The following is a 24,507-nucleotide window of genomic DNA, read 5'->3' as shown; positions in this document are numbered from 1 at the left end:
TAATTACCATAATTATGTCTCCCATTGCTTTCTTTAGATATCCTCTGAAGGTTACGATTGATGGTGCGTATGACATCAAGCTGTACCCTGAGGAGGGTGAGACCATCACCATCCTGAACATCAAGAGAGGTATCATCTCCGCCCTGGCTGTGCCTCTGCTGGAGGAAGAGAAGAACAAGAACATGGTACTGTACTCAAAGCAGCCCCAAAAAGAAACACTCTAAAAAATTGTAACTTTAAAATGTGAAGATTTTCAGAGTGAAGCATGTGAGGGCAACTCCAAAGTTACAGCTGTTTGCCCATAATAATAAGGTAATATATAACCTGACATGTGAGTTCATGTAGTATTTCTTCTGTTTGCACACCTTACAGCCCACCATCCATGGCATGTGCAAGACCCAGTACTCTGTCAACGCAAGAGAGGACATCGCTACTGACGTCACCCTCAACAGGGATCTGTCCAAATGTGACGGGTTTGTCCCCATCAAACAACACGCCAGCCCCCTGGCACTCATCTCTGGCTTGGTAAGACATCCAAACTAAAGGGATTCTTAGGTTGATTTTCTAATGTATTCCAAGCTAACATCCTAAAACAAAACCCCAAAGAAAACATGTTTAAGGCGGTTCTGCAATAATAATTCTAAAAAGATCCTGTACAATACCATGAATATTTGTCCACCTGCAGCACTACCCTCTTGCCCAGCTGGTCAGGAGCTCCCAGACCTGCAACTACAAGTTTGACAATGACAACAAGCACATGACCTCTGGTGCCTGCACTGAGAACCACATCCTGGTACCCTTCTCTCACAAGTAAGGCAAATACTTATACTGCTCTCTGCAAATCATCCATGTTCCATTAAATACCTTTAAGGACATAATACATGTGTGATGTACAATACTGTATGTCTCAAACATATCATGTCTGGCCACAGGGGAGAAAATGGAGTGACCAACGTCGGCAAACAGTCTCTGACTCTGCTGGCGGTTGCTGCCTACGACGGGACAGACTTTGAAATCGGTATGAATCACATTTTCTATTTGGGTGGCTGTGTCCCATTCATACTTGCATACAACTGTAAACAATGACTCTCTGTCAAAGGGTTTAATAAACTATTTTAAACCCTTGTATCATTGAAATTGTGTCTTGTTTTTTCAGTTGAGGCCAACCTCAAGGGTCTGCACATGGAGGCTGCTGAGGACAAGAACGTTATCCAGGATAAGGATGCTGGTCTGGCCCTCCTGAGGGAATTGGCCACACTGCCTGCAACTCAGGGTGAGTTGAGGGCCCACCTCTTCCAAAAGCTCGTCACCATGGTCCGTGGAATGAAGCTTGAGATCCTGAGCCCTGCCCTTCCCGAGGCTCTTGAGATCTCCTCCTCCCTGACCTACCAAGTCCTGGCCCAATGCGGCACTCCTGAGTGCAGCAGTGTCATCATGCAGATCCTCAGGACCTACGACACCTCCGCGGTTCAGGTCGATGCCACCGTGTTCGGTTTGGGACTGGTGTCCAACCCCTCCGCCCTTCTGATCCACGACATGCTAGAGATGGCTCAGTACAAGCCAAGCAAGACCATCCTGTATGCCCTGAGCAATGTTGTCAAGAGGTGAGTGAACAAGACCAATTTGCATTCTTTTACAAAGGAATGTAAAGTGTCAAATACTGTAAGTACCGCACAAAATACTAGATTCCTAATATTTGTATCATATTCCTTACTAGATTCTACAAGGCTGAGGGCAAACTAGTCCCTGAGATCCATGATGTTGCTCAGTTCATGGGCTCCCAGCTGGGTGACTGCACTGGTGACAATGACCATACTTTCATGACCCTGAGGGTGAGTGACTGCCTGTCTTCATTGGTTTATTTTCTTTTTTGAAAAAACAAATTTAAAGATCAAAAACATAATTTTCTCTCTGGTTTTAGGTTATTGGAAACATGGCTGCAGCCATGGGAGCTGCCAGCCCTGCCCTGAGGACCGCTGTCATCGAGTGTGTGAACCAGGCTGCCGCTTCCCCAGCTGTCCAGCAGGCTGCCATCCAGGCCTTCAGGCTGACCCCTGTCCCCGATGAGGCAAGTCAAACTAAAGATTGTAATCCTTTAATCATTGAGATTGAGAATAATTTTCTTTGATCCATTTATTCTTAATGACGCATGTGATTTCCTATCACAGGGCAGAGAGGTGCTCATACAGGTCCTTCTGGACAGTGCTAGCCCCCTGCAGAAGCGTGTTGCTGCCTACCTGGTGCTGATGAAGGACCCCCAGCCAAGTGAACTGGCCCAGCTGGCTGCTGCCCTGCCCATTGAGGAGGACCAACAGGCCAAGAGCTTTGTCATCTCCCATCTGACCAACATCTTGTCCTCAACGGAGCCTGAGACCGCAGCGTAAGTGAAACAACTCAGTATGACAAATGGCAGGCCAATATTTGATCACAAAAAAAATACAAATGGCAGGCCTTTGCTTCTACAAAGCTTCTTAATTAGGCTTCATGCTCACCGCCAGTACTTTAATCACTTAATTTGTTGTCTTTCTAACAGGCTGAGAGAGAAGATTCTTGAGGCCCTGCAGGGTAATGAGGTTGGAACTGTCATGGATCCAAGCAAATTCTCCCGCAACTACAAGCTTGGATCTATTGAAAGCAACATAATATTTGAGGGTGCCAGTCACCTGCCCAAAGAGGTCATGCTGGAAATGACGCTGAAGGCCTTCGGTGTTGACGCCGACATGCTGGAGGTAAATTGAACATTGCTTTCTTTCAAGATGCAATACTGATGACGTAAAGGACTAATTGTTTCCAAAATGACACTAAAACATATTCTTCAATTTCAAGATTGGCATGGAAGGCACAGGACTTGAGCCAACCATTGAAGCCCTGTTCGGAGAGAACGGATTCTTCCCAGACACCACCCTGAAGACCATGTACTTTGTCTCTGACCATATGCCTATTGAGATCAACGCAGTCCTGAAGAACCTGCTGCCTGCTCTGAGGGCTGACAGGAAGAAGAGAGAGGTACTTAAAATGCCTGTTGTATCTGTATCAAGAGTCATCTGTCAAATGCCAGAATGTTACCATATAACCATAATGTAATTAATGTCCTTAGACCACCCAGAGCATCATGAGGGAAATCGGACGCAACCTCAATAAACTGGTGAGTGAGCTGGAGGCCCAGGAGACCCCTGAGGCCATGGTTTACCTGAGACTCCTGGGAAATGAACTGGGATACCTCAAGACCAAAGACTTGGAGGCGATGGCCTACTCTACTTTCTTCATCATTGACAGCATGCTCAAGATGCTCCCTATCGATGTAAGTTCAATGAATTAAATTGTATTATTTCCCTTTATTAAATCATTTCCCATACATACTGTATGTTGTTCACTGTTAGCCAGCTGAAAGTGTCTCACACTTACCTTTTCAATGAATACATATTGTATATTTGTGAATTATCTTTTTCATTACCGCATGGATTCAACATTTTAACGTCTACTTTAACAATATTTGAAACAGCTGGTGAAAGGAGCGGTGACCAACACTGACAACGAAATCTTCGCTCACTACATCTTCATGGACAATGAATTCTACTTGCCCACTGCCACTGGTGTGCCTCTGAAGTTTGCCCTGCATGGTGCCATCACCCCTGGTATCAAGGGTGGACTTAACATCGCACGTGACCTGGTAAACTATTCTTTTTATTTTCATATAACCAGTTCATCAACTTTTGTCTAGCAGAACCATCACATACAGTATATCTGTCAGTTGTATGACTCATCCTTTCCCTGATCTTCTCCACACAGAGCGAGGTTAGCTTCATGCCCTCTGTTGGCATTCATTTTGTGACCCATATCGGCTCCCACATCCCCGAATACATCAACTCTGGACTGGAGATGCACACCAACCTGTTCCACGAGAGCGGACTGAGTGCCAAGATCTCCATCGGAAGTGGCGAGGTCAAGCTGACCGTCCCTGCTCCCACCAACCCCATCAAGCTCATCAGCATCACGTAAGCAATGGACAGATCTTCCATACAAATATTTGCTGAAATACAAACCCATGTAGAATGAGATTACAATAATGTTTACTTTCTTCTGTCCCGATTATAGGAACTCCTTCAAGGCATTGACTGGTGCAGAGGTGAAGACTATTCCCCCTGTTGTGGAGGATAAGGTTGATGTCCACGAGTGCACTGCCTTCTTCGCTGGAATGAAGTATTGCACTGCCCTGCAGTACACTGATGCCTACAATCATGAAACTCCCTACTTCCCCTTCACCGGAGACAGCAAGTAAGTGCAAGACAATACATACTGTATACTAACCTTTCTACTGTCTTTTACAAGTATGCACTCTTGCACTAAGGAATCTACCTTGCCTATAATATTACCTGCTATGCTAATATGCACTCAAGTTTGTAGCTCTCTAGTTCGCCACTGTTTGACAAACAATGTTACTTACCCTTCCTGCTGACTTGTTGTACAGAACTCATAAGATGGTTTGGATAAAAAGCGTCAGCTAAATGTACAATATGTAACGATAACATTTAATTCAACAAGTTATGTTCTTAAAATGAATTAATCATAAGGTAACAAACAGCTAAGTAATTATTTTAATATTGACAACCTCAATAGGCTTGCTGTGGAGCTCCATCCTACTGGTGAGGTTACCGAGTATACTGCCACCATCGCCTACGCACTCCTTATGGAGGGAGAGGATGCCATCGAGGAGGTTGACGCTGTGAAGTTGGTTGTGAAGGCTGAAGGTAATTATCATATCCCCGAATGACTGTGTCTGTGATAGTATGGATCTCCCCCCCCCCCCCCCCCCCCCGACTGCCGCCATGGAAGATCCTTTGCGTGAGCGTGAAAACTTAAATAGCTTTAATCCGAATCAATCTTTTCACATTTTCTGTGCCTAGTAGAGGACGATTGCTTATGATATTGCTTCTGGTGGCCCTATGACCTTTCCTCTGGCACCACCTGCAGGTCAATTTCATTATTCAAATGAGTGTAACTCCTGAACCTGATCCAAAATTATATCCAGGGACGTGGCTCCTCATGGACAACAAATTTGCCATGAGGACCTATGACGTCCGCCATATTGGATTTTTCTGCCATTTTTAAGTCATAGAAAGGACTGTGACTGTAAAGCTATATTTGTGGTAGAACATTTTCCCCCAGATGAGTTCATAAATAGTCAACCTCTGACATTAGCTGCCCTGGGCATAGTCACAATCAGGTTTTTTCCCCTCTTTCATTCTTTCATTACTGATAATATCAAAAAGGCAAAAATACTTTAATGAACGTAATTGATGCCACAATGGATATCTGCGGCACCTAAGTGTTCATGAATTTATACTAGGGGTTCATGCATTGCTCAAAAGAAAAGATGTTTACCAAAGTGGAAAACTTACTGCATGTGATGCAACCAACTTAAAGCATCTGAATCAACAACAGGTTCTGGTGAGGCCACAGCAACCGTGAAGTACAACAGGAGGAAGCACGTCCTCACCGCTGACATTGAGATCCCTGATGTCGATCTGGAGGCTGGAATCAGGCTCCATGTTGCCGATGGCACCAAGGACGAAGGAATTCACTCCATCACCCTTGAAATCATCAACAGGAACATCCCTGAGCTCACCCTGGTCGGCCGTGCCAAGTAAGTTGAATTATAGAAAACTATATTCTCTTCATTGTTTTGTTTTATGCCTGTTGACTCATAGAGTCCCTCTTCGCAGGCTGGATGCTTTGAATGCTGCTATGCTGCAGGCCAAGCTCGCCGTCCCCATGATCGCAAGTGAAGTCACTCTCACGGCTAATCTGAAGCGTGGTGAGGAACTGGAATTTGTGCTCGAGAGTGACATCAAGCTCCCAGAGACCACCTCAGTGCAGAAGATTGATTTGAAATATGGTAAGATATACAGTAAATATTATACTGTTCAGGGTAGGCTGGTGGACTAGATGTTACAACCCTCTCTAATGGTGCGCCATTGCTCCATTGAACAGCAAATTCCCTTTTATTAGGGCAGTAATTGTGTAATTGTAAACTCAATTGGTATTTATAGTGCACCCGTCAGTCGGGACATTTTCACTAGTTCGGCTTACACCAAAGACGTTTGTGTTTGTGACTTATTTGCACGTTTTGGCTGTGATGCTGAATGGAACTTTCTTTTCTTCTTTTAGATGACACCAAGATCGAGGCTGAGATCAAGTCTGAAATCAACTCTCAGATCCAGAATCTTCTTCCCAATGCTGAGGTAGTTGAGAAGATTATCAACGAGGTTCTTGACCTGCATGTTGGACAGACCGAAATTAAGCTCCGTAACTTCCTCACCCTGTCTGTGGAGGTAATATTATACACATTTGTCTAAATATATTCATAAATATTATACATTGATTATCTTGGCCTACATAACTTTTTTATGTTTTATATTTATACAAGCTTTTTCTTTTCTATAATAGGGTGCCAACACCTATTTGGAGAAATATGTTGCTGACATCCCATACATTCAGAATGTGAGAATTCCTGCCATGCCCGATATTACTCTGCCAGAGAAACTTTTCTTCAATACGTAAGTTATGAATTGGAAAAGTGGGAACAATTGCTGAATATTTCTTTCTACCTGATATCCAATTACCATGAGTGGTATTTCTTATTGTTGTATCATTATATTTTGACAGTGAGGCCAAGGCTGCTTACTATTTCAACAATGAGCGCCTCCTTATCGCCATCCCTCTGCCCCTTGGAGGAAAGTCAACAGCGGAACTGAACTTCCCAGCTGCCCTGACCACCCCATCCCTGTCTCTGCCCCAGTTTGCCCTGGAGATCGCCTCCATTGAAATTCTCCTGCCAGAGCTTTTTATCCCTAAGACCATCTCTTTGCCTGTGCCCCTCTTTGGAAAGACTGAGGTTTCAGCCAAAGCAAGCACCAACCTGTACGAATTGGAGGCCTCTGTATCTGCTGGCAAGGATGCTGCCGATACACCAAGCTACTCAGCCAAGTTTGAGGTGGAGGGAAGCTCCCCAGTGGACCTCCTGTCCCTCAAGATTGAAGGTACAATTGCACTTCCATGTTGTTGAAATCATTCAAGATAATATGCTATGTATATGCTTTTTTCCCCTTCTTTTTTATATTAATTGTTTCAAATTCATCAATACAACATTGTCCCTCTTTCAAATAGGATCTGGACTGCTTGTTGGCTCTCCTTCTGAGGATTCTCTTACGGCCCTCATCAAAACAGCTGTGGTCCACAAGCTCCTTGAAGCCAGTGTCAGCATCGAGGAAGTTGGAACCATCACAGACAAGATCAGTTTGAAGTCCAGCAGCAAGATTGAAGCAAGAAGTCCTCTTGGCCTGGATATCAATCTGGAGCACACTGGACTGGTTGGCTTCAATACTGAAGAAATCTCTGCTGAGAGCAACCTTGAAGGATCAGTCAAAGCTGGACCCATCTATGGCAATGCCATTTCCACACAGGCTATTTCCATCTTCCCATCCAGGCCAGAGGCAAAGGTTGATTCTTCTCTGAAGATTGACACCACCCTTCTTCGGGCTCAGAACACCATTGCAGCAACACTTGTTAATGGTGAGCTGATAGTTGTGTCAAACACCAATGCTTTCGAAGATGTCCTGACAAATGCTGCTGAGCTCTCCTTCAAGGAAAACACGCTGACCCTGAAAAGTGACAGCAATGCCCTTGCCCTCGGCATGAAGATCCACAACCAGGCTGAGGCCTCCGCTGGCGCTGGCGCAGTCAACATCAAGATGGAGACCAGTGCTGACCATACTGAAAACCGTGTCTACTCTCTGCTTACTGCCACCCTTGATGTCAATGGCCTGGCTTTGAACTCTGATGCCAATGTAAAGATCCTTGAGAATGAAGCTACTCACAAAGCTACTCTGACCATGAACAAGGATGGTTTGGCCACCAGTGGAACAACCACCCTCCAGAGCCCCCTGACCCTGGAAAACACCTTCAGCGCTGGACTTGATGCCTCTCATGCTACTCTGACCATTAACAACAAGGCTGCTCTGAGTGACATCAAGGTTGATAATGGCAACACTCTGACCATCACTCTCTCTAGCCTTGACTTCAACTCTAAGGCTGAAGCTGTTGTCAGTGAGTATGCCTCTTACACACATGACATCACCATTGACCTGAAGCCCTACACTGCTTCTGCAAATGTGAATAACAACCTGAAGGTTCTGGCAGCCGACTTCATCAATGAGGCTCAGCTGAAGGCAGAGCTCTACAAGGTGGACCTGACTGGAACCCTGAAAGCTCTCTATGGTGAAGAGGAGATCAAACACACTTATGAGATCAACTATGCTGACCTGAGTGCCGATGCCAAGTGCAGCACCATTGGAAAACTCCTTGGAACTCACCTGAGCCAAAACACTGAACTTGAAGTTGTTGGTCTTGCTGCTAGGATCACCAATGATGTCCGCTTCAACTCCCAGCCTCTGCGCATTGACCACACCATCCGTGCCAGCATCATTCCCTTCGACTTCAACCTCGATGCCATCTTCAATGCTGATGGTGATGTAACGATGTATGGAAAGCAGACTGCTCAGCTCTATGGCAAGCTGCTCCTCAGGGTACAGCCACTGGCTATCGCAGCCTCTCAGGAACACAGAGCCTCAGTGAGCCAGCAGCTGGACAATGGCATCTCCCTGGAGACCACTATTGACCACAAGTTGGATGCACTGCTGACTCCTCAGGAACAGAGGGCCACACTGATATTGAAATCTAAGGTGAACAACAATGCCCTGAGCCAGGAGGTGAATGCCTACAACAATGCAGAGAGGCTTGGACTAGAGGTGTCCAGCACCCTCCTCACTAGCTTCCTCAACACAGATTCCAGTGAAAACCAGGAGTTTGCCGTTGCTAGCTTCCTGAAGTACGATAAGAGCACAGAGAGCCACATTATTCAGCTACCTTTCCTGGAGGCCTTCCCAGCTATTCTGGAAGATGTCAAGATCATTGTTGTGAGCATGGTAGAGGCACTGCAAAATTACATCAACAATGAGGACATTAAAGCTAAGATGGAGGCTCTCCCTCAGCTTTTGAGTGACTTTGTTACTGAACTGAACCTTGAGGGCAAAGCAGTTCAGCTCAAAGAGGGCCTAATTGCTTTCACCCAGGAATATGTCCTTACCATTGATGGCCTGGAGGCCTCTCTGCTGAACCTGAAGGCTGCTGTTGAGAAATTGCTGACTGGAATTGCATCCCGTGTGGAGATCATTGTTTCTGCTACCAAGGAAATTATTGCAAGTGGTACCCTGGCTGATAATGTGATCCAGAGAGTCAACCAGGAGTTGAATGCCTTCCTTGAAGAGTATGATATCAAAGCTATAATTGCTACTGTGATTGATGCCATTGAGGAGATAATCAAGCAGATTGACCTCCAGAAACTAAGTGAGAGTAGCCTGTCCTTCTTGTCTGATATTGATACCCAGTTTGGTGTCAAAGCTAGTCTGGAGACAGCCGTGAGCACACTGAAGAATGTCATTGAGAGCTTTGATATTACAAAGTTAGCTGAAGACCTGAAGGCCTTCATTTCATCCCTCAACCTGGATGCCCATATTGAGGGGCTGATTGCACAAATTCCCACAAACATCATTGGCACAGCAATTGAAACTCTCAAAGAACTGCTCCAGCGTTTCGACATCCTTGGAAACATCAACGCCGTCCATGCCAAGCTGAGGGAGCTGATTGTCAAGTTAGAGCTTGACCATAAGGTTGAGGTCATCTTGGAGAAGGCTTTGGAGCTCATCAAGCAATTCAAAATTGATGAAACCATCCAGGTTGTAGCCAACAGCCTGAAGGCCATTGACATTCCTGCCAAGGTTATACAAGTCCTGGAAGAATCCCTCAACTACCTCAAGGCCGCTGAAATTAATGCTGTGATTGAACAACTGAATTTGTATATTGACACCATTGTACAGAAGCTTGAGTCATTTGACTACAATGCCTTTGCTGATGAGGTAAATGAGTTTATTTCTGTGTATACCGCTCAGGTAAATGCATTGATCAAGGCACTTGAAATCCCCCAGAAACTTGAGGCCACAAGAGAGTTTGTAAATTTTGTTCTATCCTCTGTCATCGGCTCTTTGGAGCACCTGAGGGAAATCAAGGTTACAGACTTGATAAAATATGTGAAGGACGTCATTGACCACGTCCTGCTTAATGACCTGACAGCAATCTCTGAGAGCCTGAAGCAGAAGATCAGTGAGATTGATGTCAATGCTGAGATTACCGCTGTCCTACATGTGGTGAGTGAATACTACACCAAGAGTCTGGCCATCGTCACCGACATACTCATCAATGTGATTGAGGTCATTAATAAGCTGGTTGCAGAACAACAGATTGTCAGTGAGGTTAAGCAGATTGTTGAGGGAATTACCACTGGACTGAAGACAGCTGAGCTGGAAATCCCATCCTTCACCTTCCCTCTAACTGACCTGGTTGTGCCCTCCATAAAGCTCAGCCTGGACAAGCTTCACGAGTTTGAAATCCCAACACAGCTGGACCTCCCTGAGTTCACCATCCTTGGCTTCCACACTGTGCCAGCCACTGCCATCTCATTTGATGACATTAAGCAGAAAATCATTGCACTCATTGATTTCATTGTCAACATTGAGATCCATGTGATTGATGTGGATGCTTTCTTTGGAGATCTGACCATGAACTACCTTCCTGCCCTGCCTGAGATTGCCATCCCTGAGATAACTCTTCCAGAGATCTCCTTCCCTGCTTTCCCTCATGTGCCTGTAGAGAAGCTTGTTGCGACACTCCAGATCCCTGACTTCAAGCTACCCACAATCCCCACTGAGCTCACGATTGTAGGATTTGGTAAACTGTATGGTGAGTTCAAAATCACCTCTCCTATCTACACTCTCACGAACACCGCAGAGCTGAAGAGCTCTGTTGATGAGGAGAATACTCGTCAGCTGGCAGCTTTCTTGACCTCCCAGGCTACATCTCCTAGCTTTGAGTTCCTGAGCTACAACCTGGAATCCACTGCTCGCATCGCTGCCCCTGAGACACATCGTGTGATTGTTGCAGAGACCCTGAAGTACACACACATTCTTCTTGCAGTGGAACACCAGGCATCTGTGACTCTCCATGGCCTCTCAGCCCAGGCTTCAGCTAAGACCACTGTGAAAGCCACCACTACAGCTTACAATGCTAATCTAGTCAACAACGCATTCTTCACGACTGAAGGAGGCCTGTCTGGAACAATTGACACCACTTATGACCATGTGCTTAGCATCCCCCTCATTGGCTTGACCAGTGAGACTGCTGTGACCTCAAAGGCTGTTGCTCGCCAGGAGGGAACCACCATCACTCTTACTGTTGGAAATGAGGGTACTTCCAATTTCAACTCTAATGAAGGCACCCATAAGAGTGACCTGCTGTTCACAATCCAACCCACAACTGCCAAGCTGACCTTCACTAGTGATACAGACACTGCCCTTCTGAAGCTGAAACAAACCGTGAATGCTGATTCTGTCATCCCCAGCTATTTCAAGTTTGATGCCCGCTCTGAGGCAGAGGGCCCAGTTGTCAAGAACAGCCTCCTTCTGGTATCCGGAAATCTCAACCTTTATGATATGAAGCTTGAGCTAAAGGCAAACCATGACACACAGCTGGTTGGTCTAGTCAGTGGAGTCCTTTCCAATACAATCAAAGTTGTTGTCCGTCCCGTTGAGTTTGTCATTGACTTCCAGAACAAGGGAAATACCGTTGTCACCTTCAATGAGGCTCTGACCACCAAGATTGATCTGCAGAATGATTACGCAGCCACCATAACACCTGCAGCCCAACAGATTAACACTCTGGCTCTGGCTCGTCTTGGCCACTACAAAATCTTCTACAACCTCACTATTGACAACAATGAGAATGAGGCTGGCATCTTTGCTGCTGTAGACGGTGAGGCTAATCTTGACTTCCTAAAAAGCACCATCAGCATCCCTGAATTTGATATACCTTTTATCAAGTTGCGCACCCCATCCATCAGTGATCTGAGCCTGTTTGATCATGCTGGACTGAAGAACATCCTGGTAACCACTGAGCAGACTCTTGATGTTGATGCCAAGATTGTTTACCAGAAGAGCCATTTTGCACCCCTTGTTGATGTGATGGGTCTGGTCCAGATTCCCTCTCTTGGTAATCTGATCACAGAGCTGTCTCTAAAGTCTGCCATGATCAATCTGAATGTCAACGCTGGGCTGTACAATGAAGATGATATTGTGTTCCGTCTGGGTGCAACCACAGTCTCTGTGTTTGAGAGCCTGCAGGCCAAGCTTGATGGCACAACTAGCCTGACAACCAAGAGAGGAATCAAATTGGCCAACTCCCTGTCCCTGGAGAATCCTCACATTGAGGGTACCCATGACAGCACCTTCAGTCTGAACACTGACAATTTGGAGGCTGCCATCTCTGTGGCTACTGTTGCAAAGATTGCCCTGCCCATCCTCAACCTGGAAGCCAACCAGAATCTTGTAGTTGGAGAAACTGACAACAAAGTAAACGCTGCCTCCACCTTGAAGCTTAAGGGTGATTTCAACGTGCCCCTTATTAATACTGGTGGAAAGGCAGAGGCAGATCACAGCCTGAAGGCAGAGGTAACTGTTGAGCATATTTCCATAGACACAACCACAAAGGCTAACATCGATGGCAAAGTGCTTGAGGAGTTTGCAGTTTTGGGAGCCATGGAAAATGAGGCTAACCTGTACATCAATGCTGATGGCCTGCGCTCCACCTCCAAGGTGATTGCTAATGCCAAACTCAACCATGAGGAGACCAAGGTCGTGGAAATTGATGTGGATGAGAACCTGGCTGTTGAGGCATCCCTGAGCCGTGTGTATGCAGTGCTGAAGATTGCCAGCAACAACGAGGCAAACATCTTTACCTTGACCACCAATGGAAAGCATGTTGCTCAAGTTACCATTGACCTTGCACCAACTTCTTCCTTGACTGCTGATGTTGAGATTGACATCTCTCAGCCAAGCAGCCTGGGTGACCTCACCATCTTCGAGAAGACAGTTGTTGAGCTGACTGCCCCCAAGCAGAGGATCTCTGCCACTGCAAAGATTGTCAGCCCAGTGTACACCACAAGCCTGGCAGCTGAGGTCGAGGGTGATGCCCCTGTCTTCAAGGTCGCATTCAAGTCATCTGCCACTTCCGCCATTGTCCTCTTGGATTATGATCTGGACTGTGAGTTGAAATACATTCTTCTCTTGTAAAAAATACATACCATTGCCTTTTACTTAAATACATCTCTTTTGTTTTATTTTGAATTATTTACCAAAGCAATCTTTGTGTTTCAACAGCTGCCATCGCCGCAAGCTTGGAAAATGGTGGTTTAAGCCTGACTGGCAAGGCTGTCTTGACCCATGCTGACTTGACCATGGATATGCAACATGTTCTCAATGTTGATGGCTGGCGCTCCACCTCCAAGGAGGCTGTTGAGGCTGTTGAGGCTGTTGATGCTGTTGAGGCTGTTGAGGCTGTTGAGGCTGTTGAGGCTGTTGAGGCTGTTGAGGCTGCTGAGGCTGTTGAGGCTGTTGAGGCTGTTGATGAGACCAAGGTCGTGGAAATTGATGTGGATGAGAGCCTGGCTGTTGAGGGATCCCTGAGGTAACTGTTTTATTCAGTGTTCATTTCATGCTATACATTTAGGGATTTGACTATTTTACCTCATAGAATTCCTTACTCGGATCATACATTGACAAATTTTTTTCTGTAATTTGCCTATTTCAGGAAGAAACGCCAAGAAGAAGGAAGGTAAACATTCCAATGACCTGAACATTTAATCCATTACAATAAGCTAAAATTACCTTCAATGTCTTTTACCACAGAAAAGTGACAAAAATAATTTTCTTTCAGTGACTCCCGCCTCACACTGAATGTGGACATCACCAGCCCCACCTTCACTGATGTGAACTTCCGCTACACTGCCCGCAGAGATGGTGTCAGTGCTTCCATCTCCACCCCATCAACTGGTTTCGTGGGTCTTCAGCTCCAGGGCAGGGTACCATCCCAGATTAATGCCAGACTTTATGGTCGTTATGCTGTGAGTATCTTATATTGCTATTCTGCCTGTGAATTTTTTTTTTTTTAATTATCAAATCATTTTGAAATGGGTATACATTATACGAGAGAAAGCCAATGAAAGTTCACTGATCTCTCCTTTCTTTTCTTCTCTAGTCGGCTCCTGAAGAGGACGTCGACATTCTCACCGTTAGAGCCGCTGCCAGCGAGGGTGCTAAGATCGATCTGAAGGTTGCCTTCAACTTGGAAGCCCCTGAAATCATGATCAATGGACTCAAGGAAAGACTCCCCGCCATCACCTCCTCACTGACCAACTTTGGTGAGAAGTACGAGTTCTTCACATTCGTAGCTGGGTTCAAGACTGCCATCATCAACCTCCTCGAGGAGGCGTACACCACTGCCAACAACCATGCTGCTGAACTGAGCCAGCTGTCCATCCTGTTCAGGAACGTCGTCGTCCAGTATCAGAAGACCGTCCAGGTCATGCTGGATGCTGCCATCAAATTCATGAGGGAGACCCACTTCAAGCTGCCCGGCTCTGAAGAGATGACTACTATCCCAGAGGTCTTCAAGAATCTGACCAACAGCTTTGCTTCTCTGCTCGAAAAGGCTTTCAATTTGATCCTTCTTAATGCTGAGAATATCTTCAATGCCATGGTTGATGTGGTCAGCACTATTCAGGTCACTATGCCCATTGGTCAGGTCATGTCTGGAGCCCAGATGATAGATGAGTTTCGTAATGCAGTGAGGAGCACCCTTAGCCAAATTGTGGATCTTATTAGGCGCCTGGAGACCCTGGACATGATCCTGCAGAAGCTTGGTGAGACCCAGAAGGCCATTGTTGACAAAGCTCAGGTGTTCGTTGACAATAGCCTGAAGTCTGACATCCTTGATGCCGTTGCTATCTACATCAATGCTGCTTATTCCAACCTCGTCGGCCTGGCCAAGGACGTTGTGGACCAAGTCAACAGTGTTGTGGACATGGAACATGTGAACGGCACCCTGCAGTACATCGCGGAGGTTGTCGAACAAGTGGTGAATACCATCAGAAACGCCGTCTCTGGTTTTATGCAGCAGGCTCCTGCTGATTTCCAAGCTTACGTGAAGATTGAGGATGGAAGGCTTGAGATCGACCTTCCCTTCTATCTCAGCCACTAAGCCTAAAGGACTGAAACTGTAATCTAAGAAACACTACCATCTCAGAAGAACGTGGGACATTCAGCTGTATTTAAAAAGAAACGTTCTATTAATATGCAACAGTGAATGTAACAACCTGTGTAAAATATCATCATCATCAGTGCTGAAATTGTTCCTCTTCTCTACCTTTCTGTATCGTATAAGATGCAATAAGTGTGTGAAATAAAGACCATTTACTATATTGCATTGTGTATGACTGATCCGTTTTTGTCCAAATGTTTATCATTAAATGGGAATTTAATTTAAATTTAGAAATGAATTTGAATTTGAAATCTATACTTGAAAATGTATGATGCACCCAAGCTATATCATACAGGGTTGGTATCATATTACAAATACTTTCGATAAAATAGGTAATTACTTGTTGTATTATATATAAGTATGTTTGAAGGGGAAACATTTTTAATAGTGAGATCACAGAAAACGAACAGCTTGAGACAATGGTTGAAACATGTTGTCAATGATGATAATAAGGGTATGCAAATTACATTGTGTAAATATTGTAATAATCAAGCATGATAGTAAAACTGGCTATATCACTAGCTCACTAGTGCCCCTGGTGGCAGCTCACAGGCATCACACGTTGTATAAGGAGTTAGCTTCACATCTATGAGACTGTGTAAATGGTAAATGGTGCATTTATATAGCGCTTTTATCCAAAGCGCTTTACAATTTGTTCCTCACATTTTTACCCATTCACTCGCACATTCACACACCGATGGCGGAGGCAACCATGCAAGGTGCCTGCCAACCTGCCCATTGGGCGCAGTTAGGGGTTAAGTGTCTTGCTCAAGGACACTTTGACACACTGCCCGGGAGGAGCGGGAATCAAACCGGCAACCTCCAGATTACCAGATGACTGCTCTACCTCCCAAGCCACTGTCGCCCCACTGTCGACTGTGTGTCCTTGTTTCAAATAAGTTATACTTTTATGGCAGAATATGTTGCCTGCTGGCGTTAGTGTTATTGTGCATTCATATGGTTTTGGAATGATCAGACAAGTTCCCCACCAGGAAGAAAACACTTGAACGCTCTCCCATGTCAGGTGTCCCAAGTCGAAGAAACCAGGGGTATTGATGGTACATTGCCCAAGTTGTGATGTAATCGTCTTAACAAACTGCTGATTGGGTAAAAGCAGGGAGCACTGCAAACAAATCCCCCATAGGGGATGTAGTTTACAGAGTACAGCACACTAGAGTAGTTGCATACAATACAGAGTAGAACCAAAGCAGGTAGAGGGGGTGGCTATGGGTGAAAACCTTACTTGCAAACACCACAATGGTGTAACGAACTTCCCACCACAGTCAGGACAGCCGAAACCCGTCCAATCTTTCGCCGTTGACTAAAGACACACTTCTTCAACCATTATCTGAAATGAAAAAAATATGTATTAAATAAAAGTCTAACCTTACTGTCATGCGCTTGTCCTAATACTAACCTACACTGTAGCACTCAACACTTTGATGAACATTGTTACTCAGCTGTGCCCTTCCTGATGACTTGTCGTACAGAACTTGTAAGTTGCTTTGGATAAAAACATCAGCTAAATTACTAAATGTAAATGTAAACAGACTGTGTCTGAATGGGGAGGTCTTCAAATAGACCACCAAATCAGAGTAGGTGGCACGACATCACAAACAGAACTCACTTCGCCCATTAATGCCCCATAAACTAAATGTTTAATTCACAGTGCATTGTTTGACGATAACTGGCCTGAAAGCATTGTTTGATAACTTCCCTGAAAGCATTGCTTGATAACTGCCCTGAAAGCATTGTTTGATAACTTCCCTGAAAGCATTGCTTGATAACTGCCCTGAAAGCATTGCTTGATAACTGCCCTGAAAGCATTGTTTGATATTTACATAAACTGTAATGCTACACTACACTAGCTACAATGCTACATTGCTATAGTACCACAGCCAGTCAAATGCATGGATTAAAGATCCCAAATCATTTATAAAAAATATTCTAACACCTAAACATAATTTGGGCCATGTATTTGTCAAACACACCCCCAAAGTTGTTGAAAATGTTTCTATTTCAAAGTCTATCTGCTCTCTGCACGCTAAAGTTTTGAATATAAACTAATGGTTTGAAAGTTAAAATGTCAGCGTCTAGAAAGCAGACAGACTCTCGTCTTTGAACAATGTAGGGGTATTTATTTGACTAAATAAGTGGGCCAGATTTGATGTCTAGGTACTATAGACTACTTCTGAATAAGAAATATGTAATGATGTGATATACGCAGAAGACTAGGCACACCTCAGTGAATGGATGGCCAGCACCGTCTCAGCACTTGATACTGATGTAAAACAACCACACGGTTAATCACTGAAACTATAGAAAATTCGACTACACACTCTGACGCTTGAATAAGTAAACTCACACCTGGGATTTCCAATGAACACTAGTGATGGGACGTTCACGAACAATTTGTCTAAGTCAGTGGTTCTCAAACTGTGGTACTAATTTTTTTCTTTTTTTTTTGCAGTCAGGCCACTGAACTTAGAAGCAGGCCAGGCCAGTGTTTCTAGTTGTGGTGGCACAATAGTTAGATAACCTAAGTGGGGAACAACCAGGAGATCAATGTGACAGAGAGTAATGCAGACATTACAAAAAATCCATCAAAATCTGTGTTACTTTTTGTGGGTTTTTTTTACAATAATTTGTGATGCCATCACACAAACTGGCATTTAAAGGGTTACAATTCGAAAATGTATTGAATATGTGTTTTTTGTTGTTGTTTCTTTTCAATAATTTGTGATGCCCATCACAAACACTGGAATTTAAAGGGTAAAAATAAAGTTGTCAATGACATGCTGTGTGTGTGTGTGTGTGTGTGTGTGTGTGTGTGTGTGTGTGTGTGTGTGTGTGTGTGTGTGTGTGTGTGTGTGTGTGTGTGTGTGTGCAAGGCCAGATTAAGACTTCAGAGGCCCCTGGGCCAGATTCTTGTGGAGGCCCCCCCACACACACATACACGTGCACGCATGCACAGTGGCGTTTTTATATCACTTTAAAAAATAAATAGAATATTTAGAAGTGGTGGGCTGGCTCTGAGGGCCAAGCTAAAAGGACGTTGATCACCCCTGCCCACTTTGACAACCTAGGATGGCTTAGAGTAGACGACAGAGTACAGCACCTTGCAATGGGCCTGGTCTACAAGATACACTACACGACCAAGGTACCCATGTACATGTCAAAATACTTCCCAAAGGTCAGTGAATACCACGATCACAACACCAGAGGGAGCTCCACAAATCATGTTAAACCCAGATTCGGCTCAAACAAGGGACTAAACACGTTTCGCAATTATGCCACATCAATGTGGAACGCCCTACCCAAAGCTGTAAAGGAATGTGAATCACTACCCACTTTAAAAAACACTCTCAAAGAACACCTACGGGAGACTGCAATTCGAAACTGGCCCCTGTAAATGTCCTAACACAACCCCGTCCAATGTACAGTAAATGACCAAGTATGGTTTTGTCAATATTCCAATGTACAGTTTTGCTTGTACAGTTGTACAGTGTCCCCCACCCACCCACCCCTCCCACCCACCGAACCACCTCCAATGTACAGTCCCCCCCACCCCCCCAACCCCACCCCACCTACCCAACCTCCTCCAATGTACAGTTTCTACGTCAAATGTATATACTCTCTTTTCTGGACTCTTTTCGTATCACAAACAGTACTGTATTTGCAAATCTGGTATGTCATAAATGTATAGATGTAGCAGTACTGTCTATCTGTATGTCATGTATGTCATATATGTTATGATGAATTGACAATGGGGGACCCTGATGTACACAAGACGAAAGTCTTTCTCTGGTCTGCATCCCCTTAACAATTATTGAGCTGTACTGTACTGTACTGTACTGTACCCATTCTACAATCTGTTAATAAAGTTTTCAATCAATCAATCAAGAAGAGAAAAGAAACACATCATGTTTAGATGGGGGGATGGCGCCATCCTCAGGAAGAAAAAAAACATGCACACACTTTGGAGACAAGAATATAATATTAGAATAGTAAGCTTACTTTGACGTGAATGTCAATTTAAATTATAATTAGGGAAGGGAGGGGGTTGAAATGTGTTTTTGTCCTGGGTTACTGTCTGTGAATTAATGAATTAATGAAAATTGTATTTAACAGATTGCAGAATGGGTACAAATAATACAGTACGGCTCAATACACACAATTGTTAAGGCGATGCAGACCAGAGAAAGAGGTTTGTCTTGTTTACATCAGGGTCCCCCATTTTCAATTCATAGTGACATGTATGACATGCACAAAATATATGACATCATGACATTTATGGCATAGGGACATACAGGTATATAGTACTGTTACATTTGTGACATATACAAATATACAGTACTGTTAACCATAGATCCTGACAGAGAGTATATACATATGATGGGAAGGGGACTGTACATTAGGAGGGGTTGGGTGGGTGGGAGAGAAATATACATACGGTGGGGAGAGAATATATACATTACATACGGTGGGGAGGGGACTGTCTATTAGGTGGGGGTGGGGCTGTATGTATGTATGTATGTATGTATGTATGTATGTATGTATGTATGTATGTATGTATGTATGTATGTATGTATGTATGTATGTATGTATGTATGTATGTATGTATGTATGTATAAAAGAAAAAAATACAATCGAAATATTGACTGACGTTTCTTAGGCGACTCTTTCGAAGTTGGTTAAGGTTAGAGTATGGAATCAGGGCTGGTGTTCTATCGCCCTGCTCTAAGACAAACTCTAACCTTAACCAACTTCGAAAGAGTGCCTAAGCTTAACCGGTGAAAGAAAGAGGCGTCACACGATTGGCGCTACCAGAAACGTCAGTGGCCAATCGGAGCGCAAAATGCGAACGCGGAACTGGAAATCCGTTGGTAAAAGTATTCAGGCGTCGGGGCTGGGATGTGGAGATGAAAGTTTTGACTTTTTATTGCTGTTTTTACCTCAAACGGAAAACCTCAAACTCTTATGAAGAGGAGAAAAAATACTCAAGATTAGCCACTTGCAGACGGCAGGGTGTGACATACTGTATATTTTAGTTGATAAAATATTTTAGTTGACTAAATATTTTAGTTGACTAAATATTTTAGTTGATGAAATATGTTTTCATTTCAGTGTCACAGTATGACATCGATCTCCAAAATAAGAAAAAAAATTAAAATAAAATGTGGGGCCTCTAGTGACGAGGGGCCTCCAAATTCTTTTAAAATAAAAGTAAAAAAAAAATAAACAAATATTTGGGCCTCTAGTGACCAGGGGCCTCCAATTTTTTTTAATAAAAGTAAAAAAAAAATAATAATAATTTGGGGCCTCTAGTGACGAGGGGCCTCCAAAAGGCCTCGAGTGACGAGGGGCCTCCAAAAAAAATTTAAATAAAAGTTAAAATAATAATAATAATAATAATACTAATTTGGGGCCTCTTGTGACGAGGGGCCTCCAAAAGGCCTCTAGTGACGAGGGGCCTTCAAAAAAATTTAAAATTAAAGTTAAAAGAAAATGTTGGGGCCTCTAGTGACGAGGGGCCTCAAAAAAAAAAAAAAAAAATCTTTTTTTAGGCCCCTCATCACTAGAGGCCCACAGGCCGCGGCCCGGACGGCCCGGTCGTTAATCCGGCCCTGTGTGTGTGTGTGTGTGTGTGTGTGTGTGTGTGTGTGTGTGTGTGTGTGTGTGTGTGTGTGTGTGTGTGTGTGTGTGTGTGTGTGTGTGTGTGTGTGAGAGAGAGAATGAAGGACAATTGCTTGCTGTGTGTGAGAGAGAGAGAGAGAGAGAGAGAGAGAGAGAGAGAGAGAGAGAGAGAGAGAGAGAGAGAGAGAGAGAGAGAGAGAGAGAATTAAGTACATTTGCTGAAATACAGTTGTTCTTAATTTTCTCACTTGCTATGTGAGAATGTTAGTTATTATATTCTCAATGCCCCTTGCATTGTATGAGTTGTGTGGAAGAGTTTGCTAGTTCTAGTGCTACCCCTTTGTACATTGTGGCTGTGTCTGACAAAAGTTAACAATAAATAATGGTATTAGGAATACATTTGCCTCCTGCGTGAACTGTGCATAGCTGAATAGACTGTATTTTAACGTCGGCCATTGGTGGTACTTGGAGAGCCAGCTACGTTCTCAGGTGGTACTTGGTGTAAAAAGTTTGAGAACCACTGGTGTTGTATGTCTATAAATGTTAATAAAAATGTAAGTAAAAAAAATTAAATAAAAAAGATACCCATGTACATGTCGAAATACTTCCCAAAGGTCAGTGAATTCCACGACAACAACACCAGAGGTAGTTCCACAAATCATGTTCAACCCAGATTTGGCTCAAACAAGGGACTAAACAGACACGTTTCGCAATTATGCCACAACAATGTGGAACGCCCTACCCACAGCCGTAAAATAATGTGAATCCCTACCCTCCTTCAAAACCGCTCTCAAAGAGCACCTACGGGAGTGGCTGCAATTAGAAACTGGCCCCGGTAAATGTCCAACCCCCCCCCCCCCCCCCCCCCCCCCCCCCCCCCCACCCCCCCCCAACCCCCTCCAATGTACAGTTTCTTCCCCTTCAAATGTATATTTTTTTCTTTTTTCTTTTAAGATCTCTTTCTCTTAAACAGTACTGTATATTGTATATGTCTTGTGTCATAAATGTCTTGATGAAACAGTATTGTATATCTGTATGTCTGTATGTCATAAATGTCTTGATGAATTGAAAATGATGTAAACAAGACGAAAGTATTTTTCTGGTCTGCTGCATCCTCTTAACAATTGTTTGTATTGAGCCGTACTGTATTGTAATTTGTACCCATTCTGCAATCTGTTAATAAAGTTTTCAATCAATCAATCAATCAATCAATCAATCAATCAACCTGGGGCTTGATGCATGCTGTCCAATGGTGCATTATCACATTGTGCTGGTGGAGTGTCCTAGGGCAGGGCAAAATGTACGGAATTGCTGCCAAATTGTAACTGTGCCATATACCCTCAATGTTTGACGTGATATGACCCACCTTGCTGTGACCACGGAAGAAGAATGCTCTGCCCGCGTTGCACCGTGGACTCTCCGAGAAACCTAAATTACATCACAGCAGCTTTATGAATGTCCGCCATTACCCAATGCACCTTGCAATTAGAGAGGTCAGGAACGGGGACAGTGCCCTCTAGTGGATTTAAGCAGAAACAGCACTTTATTTCCCCACTGGCATACACTGAGATAGACATAATTAAACTAATAGTCCAGTGTGGAAGGAGTTTGAATGGAAGGTCAATAAATATTTCATGATTGAGCAATGCTTCAGATCTGTGCTGGAGGCGGCTCAGTGGGAGACTTATTTGTCCAAAATGATCAGAATATTGACTAAATATACAAGCGGAAAATGTTAGGGTTAGATATTCATATTCATATTATACTTCATATGAGGAATACTACCAGAAGGTTTAGATTATAATAATTACTAAGACATATTTACTAAGAGTCCTTCTCTTGATAGTAAGAAGACAAATACAGTCTCCTGACTGAAACCACATCTGTCTTACACTGTATTCATAATACTTATATCCAATATGTAGTGTATCCATATAACACTGTATAATAGCAATGTATAATAACACTATACACACTGTGTATATATATATATATATATATATATATATATATATATATATATATATATATATATATATATATATATATATATATATATATATATATATATATATATATATATATATATATATATATATATATATATATATATATATATATATATATATATATATATACTCATATTATTTAAAACACTGGCTAGATTGTATTTTTATTTTTGTAATTTATTTATTTATTATGTTTTATTTAACTGGTCGATAACTGTTATCATACAGTGCCCCCTTTGGGTGCTATATGTTATAGCTCCATGTTATAACTGATATGTACTAGGACACGTTATTAATGTCATGTAAGACATGTTATTAGGTCCATGATTGTATAAACCTGAAAGCCCCATAAATACTCATAATTATATTTTTCTTTCATTTCAGCTCTTTCCTCTCTGGAATTTATTCCATTCAAGAAAGTTGTGAGAAACAGACCGTTGTGCTCACTTGTAGTTTCTTGCAATTTATTCTGGTATTTGTAGACCATAGACCATTACTTGTTTAAATGCTTTAACATGCTTAACTATATGCTTAGCTTCAGGTCTTTCCTTACTGGAATTGTCTCTGTTCAGTACTGTATGGATGTTGAACTATCATGTGATCCGTCCAGCTATGAGATAGCGAAGGCCCCAGTCAAGAGCTTCACTGTGGCCAAAAGGTGGAGCTATTTATGGGCCTATTGATGCATTATAGTTACTTTGTTTGGAGGGGAATTGATTGATTGATTGATTGATTGATTGATTGATTGATTGATTGATTGATTGATTGATTGATTGATTGATTGATTGATTGATTGATTGATTGAACATTTTATTAACAGATTGCAGAATGGGTACAATACAGTACGGCTCAATACACACAATTGTTAAGGGGATGCAGACCAGAGAAAGACTTTCGACTTGTTTACATCAGGGTCCCCCATTTTCAATTCATAATGACATTTATGACATACACAACATACAACAAAGATATATATCATGACAATTATGACATACATGACAATACATACAGATATACAGTACTGTTACATGATATACAAATATACAGTACTGTTTAACAGAGATCCTAAAAGAAAATATACATTCGAGGGGGAAGAAACTGTACATTAGGAGGGGGTTGGGTGGGTGGGCGGCGGGGGTTTGGACATTTACGGGGGACAGTAAATGTCAGCCTCCCGTACAGGGGCGTCATTTTGGTATGGCAAGGTATGGCACTCGCCATACCTTGGCAAATTAAAAATTAAATAAAGAATATATATATTTTTTTCTTTTTTTATAATTACATTTTTTTATGTTGATTTAGAATTCGAATGTCAACATTATGAACGAAGCTTCGAACTATTCGGTACAGCCCTAGCTTGTTTTGATATTGTCAATTATCTCACTTTTACTAGGTGACTTTTACTACTAACTCAAATATGCCACAAAAAAAAGGACATACAGACGTTTTTTAATCAAAGGGCAGCAGAGACAAGTGATACAGGGACACAGGTAAGGTCTTACAATGGCTTAGTGATTATAACAGTGCAGTTCAGCATTCAGTAACCCATACTTTTTGTGAACGTGTTTTTGATACTACATTCTGTTGAACACACACC

At 43.1% G+C, this 24,507-nt stretch overlaps 1 protein-coding gene across 1 annotated transcript in view; it reads left to right on the top strand.

The window, feature by feature from the left end:
- LOC311228361 (uncharacterized protein) overlaps positions 1-24,507 on the top strand; it is a gene marked incomplete at both ends in the record, with an annotated part of 79,162 nt that overhangs the window by 1,577 nt on the left and 53,078 nt on the right. The window contains 24 exons of the mRNA XM_084314271.1: positions 38-185; positions 373-525; positions 686-810; positions 933-1,018; positions 1,157-1,604; positions 1,718-1,832; positions 1,922-2,068; positions 2,169-2,380; positions 2,534-2,729; positions 2,827-3,006; positions 3,098-3,301; positions 3,503-3,670; positions 3,790-3,995; positions 4,096-4,275; positions 4,618-4,748; positions 5,443-5,644; positions 5,709-5,896; positions 6,169-6,332; positions 6,448-6,557; positions 6,667-7,040; positions 7,228-13,209; positions 13,326-13,632; positions 13,882-14,026; positions 14,203-15,147. Of these exons, the coding sequence (XP_084170397.1) occupies positions 38-185; positions 373-525; positions 686-810; positions 933-1,018; positions 1,157-1,604; positions 1,718-1,832; positions 1,922-2,068; positions 2,169-2,380; positions 2,534-2,729; positions 2,827-3,006; positions 3,098-3,301; positions 3,503-3,670; positions 3,790-3,995; positions 4,096-4,275; positions 4,618-4,748; positions 5,443-5,644; positions 5,709-5,896; positions 6,169-6,332; positions 6,448-6,557; positions 6,667-7,040; positions 7,228-13,209; positions 13,326-13,632; positions 13,882-14,026; positions 14,203-15,147 (11,116 nt within the window). The remainder of the gene's footprint in view (positions 1-37; positions 186-372; positions 526-685; positions 811-932; positions 1,019-1,156; positions 1,605-1,717; positions 1,833-1,921; positions 2,069-2,168; positions 2,381-2,533; positions 2,730-2,826; positions 3,007-3,097; positions 3,302-3,502; positions 3,671-3,789; positions 3,996-4,095; positions 4,276-4,617; positions 4,749-5,442; positions 5,645-5,708; positions 5,897-6,168; positions 6,333-6,447; positions 6,558-6,666; positions 7,041-7,227; positions 13,210-13,325; positions 13,633-13,881; positions 14,027-14,202; positions 15,148-24,507) is intronic.

The sequence above is a fragment of the Notolepis coatsorum genome (genome assembly GCF_963971535.1).
Source record: "Notolepis coatsorum genome assembly, chromosome: 5".
NCBI lineage: Eukaryota > Metazoa > Chordata > Actinopteri > Aulopiformes > Paralepididae > Notolepis > Notolepis coatsorum.
Note: the sequence above shows the minus strand (reverse complement) of the source record. Positions and strands in the feature narration are given on the sequence as shown.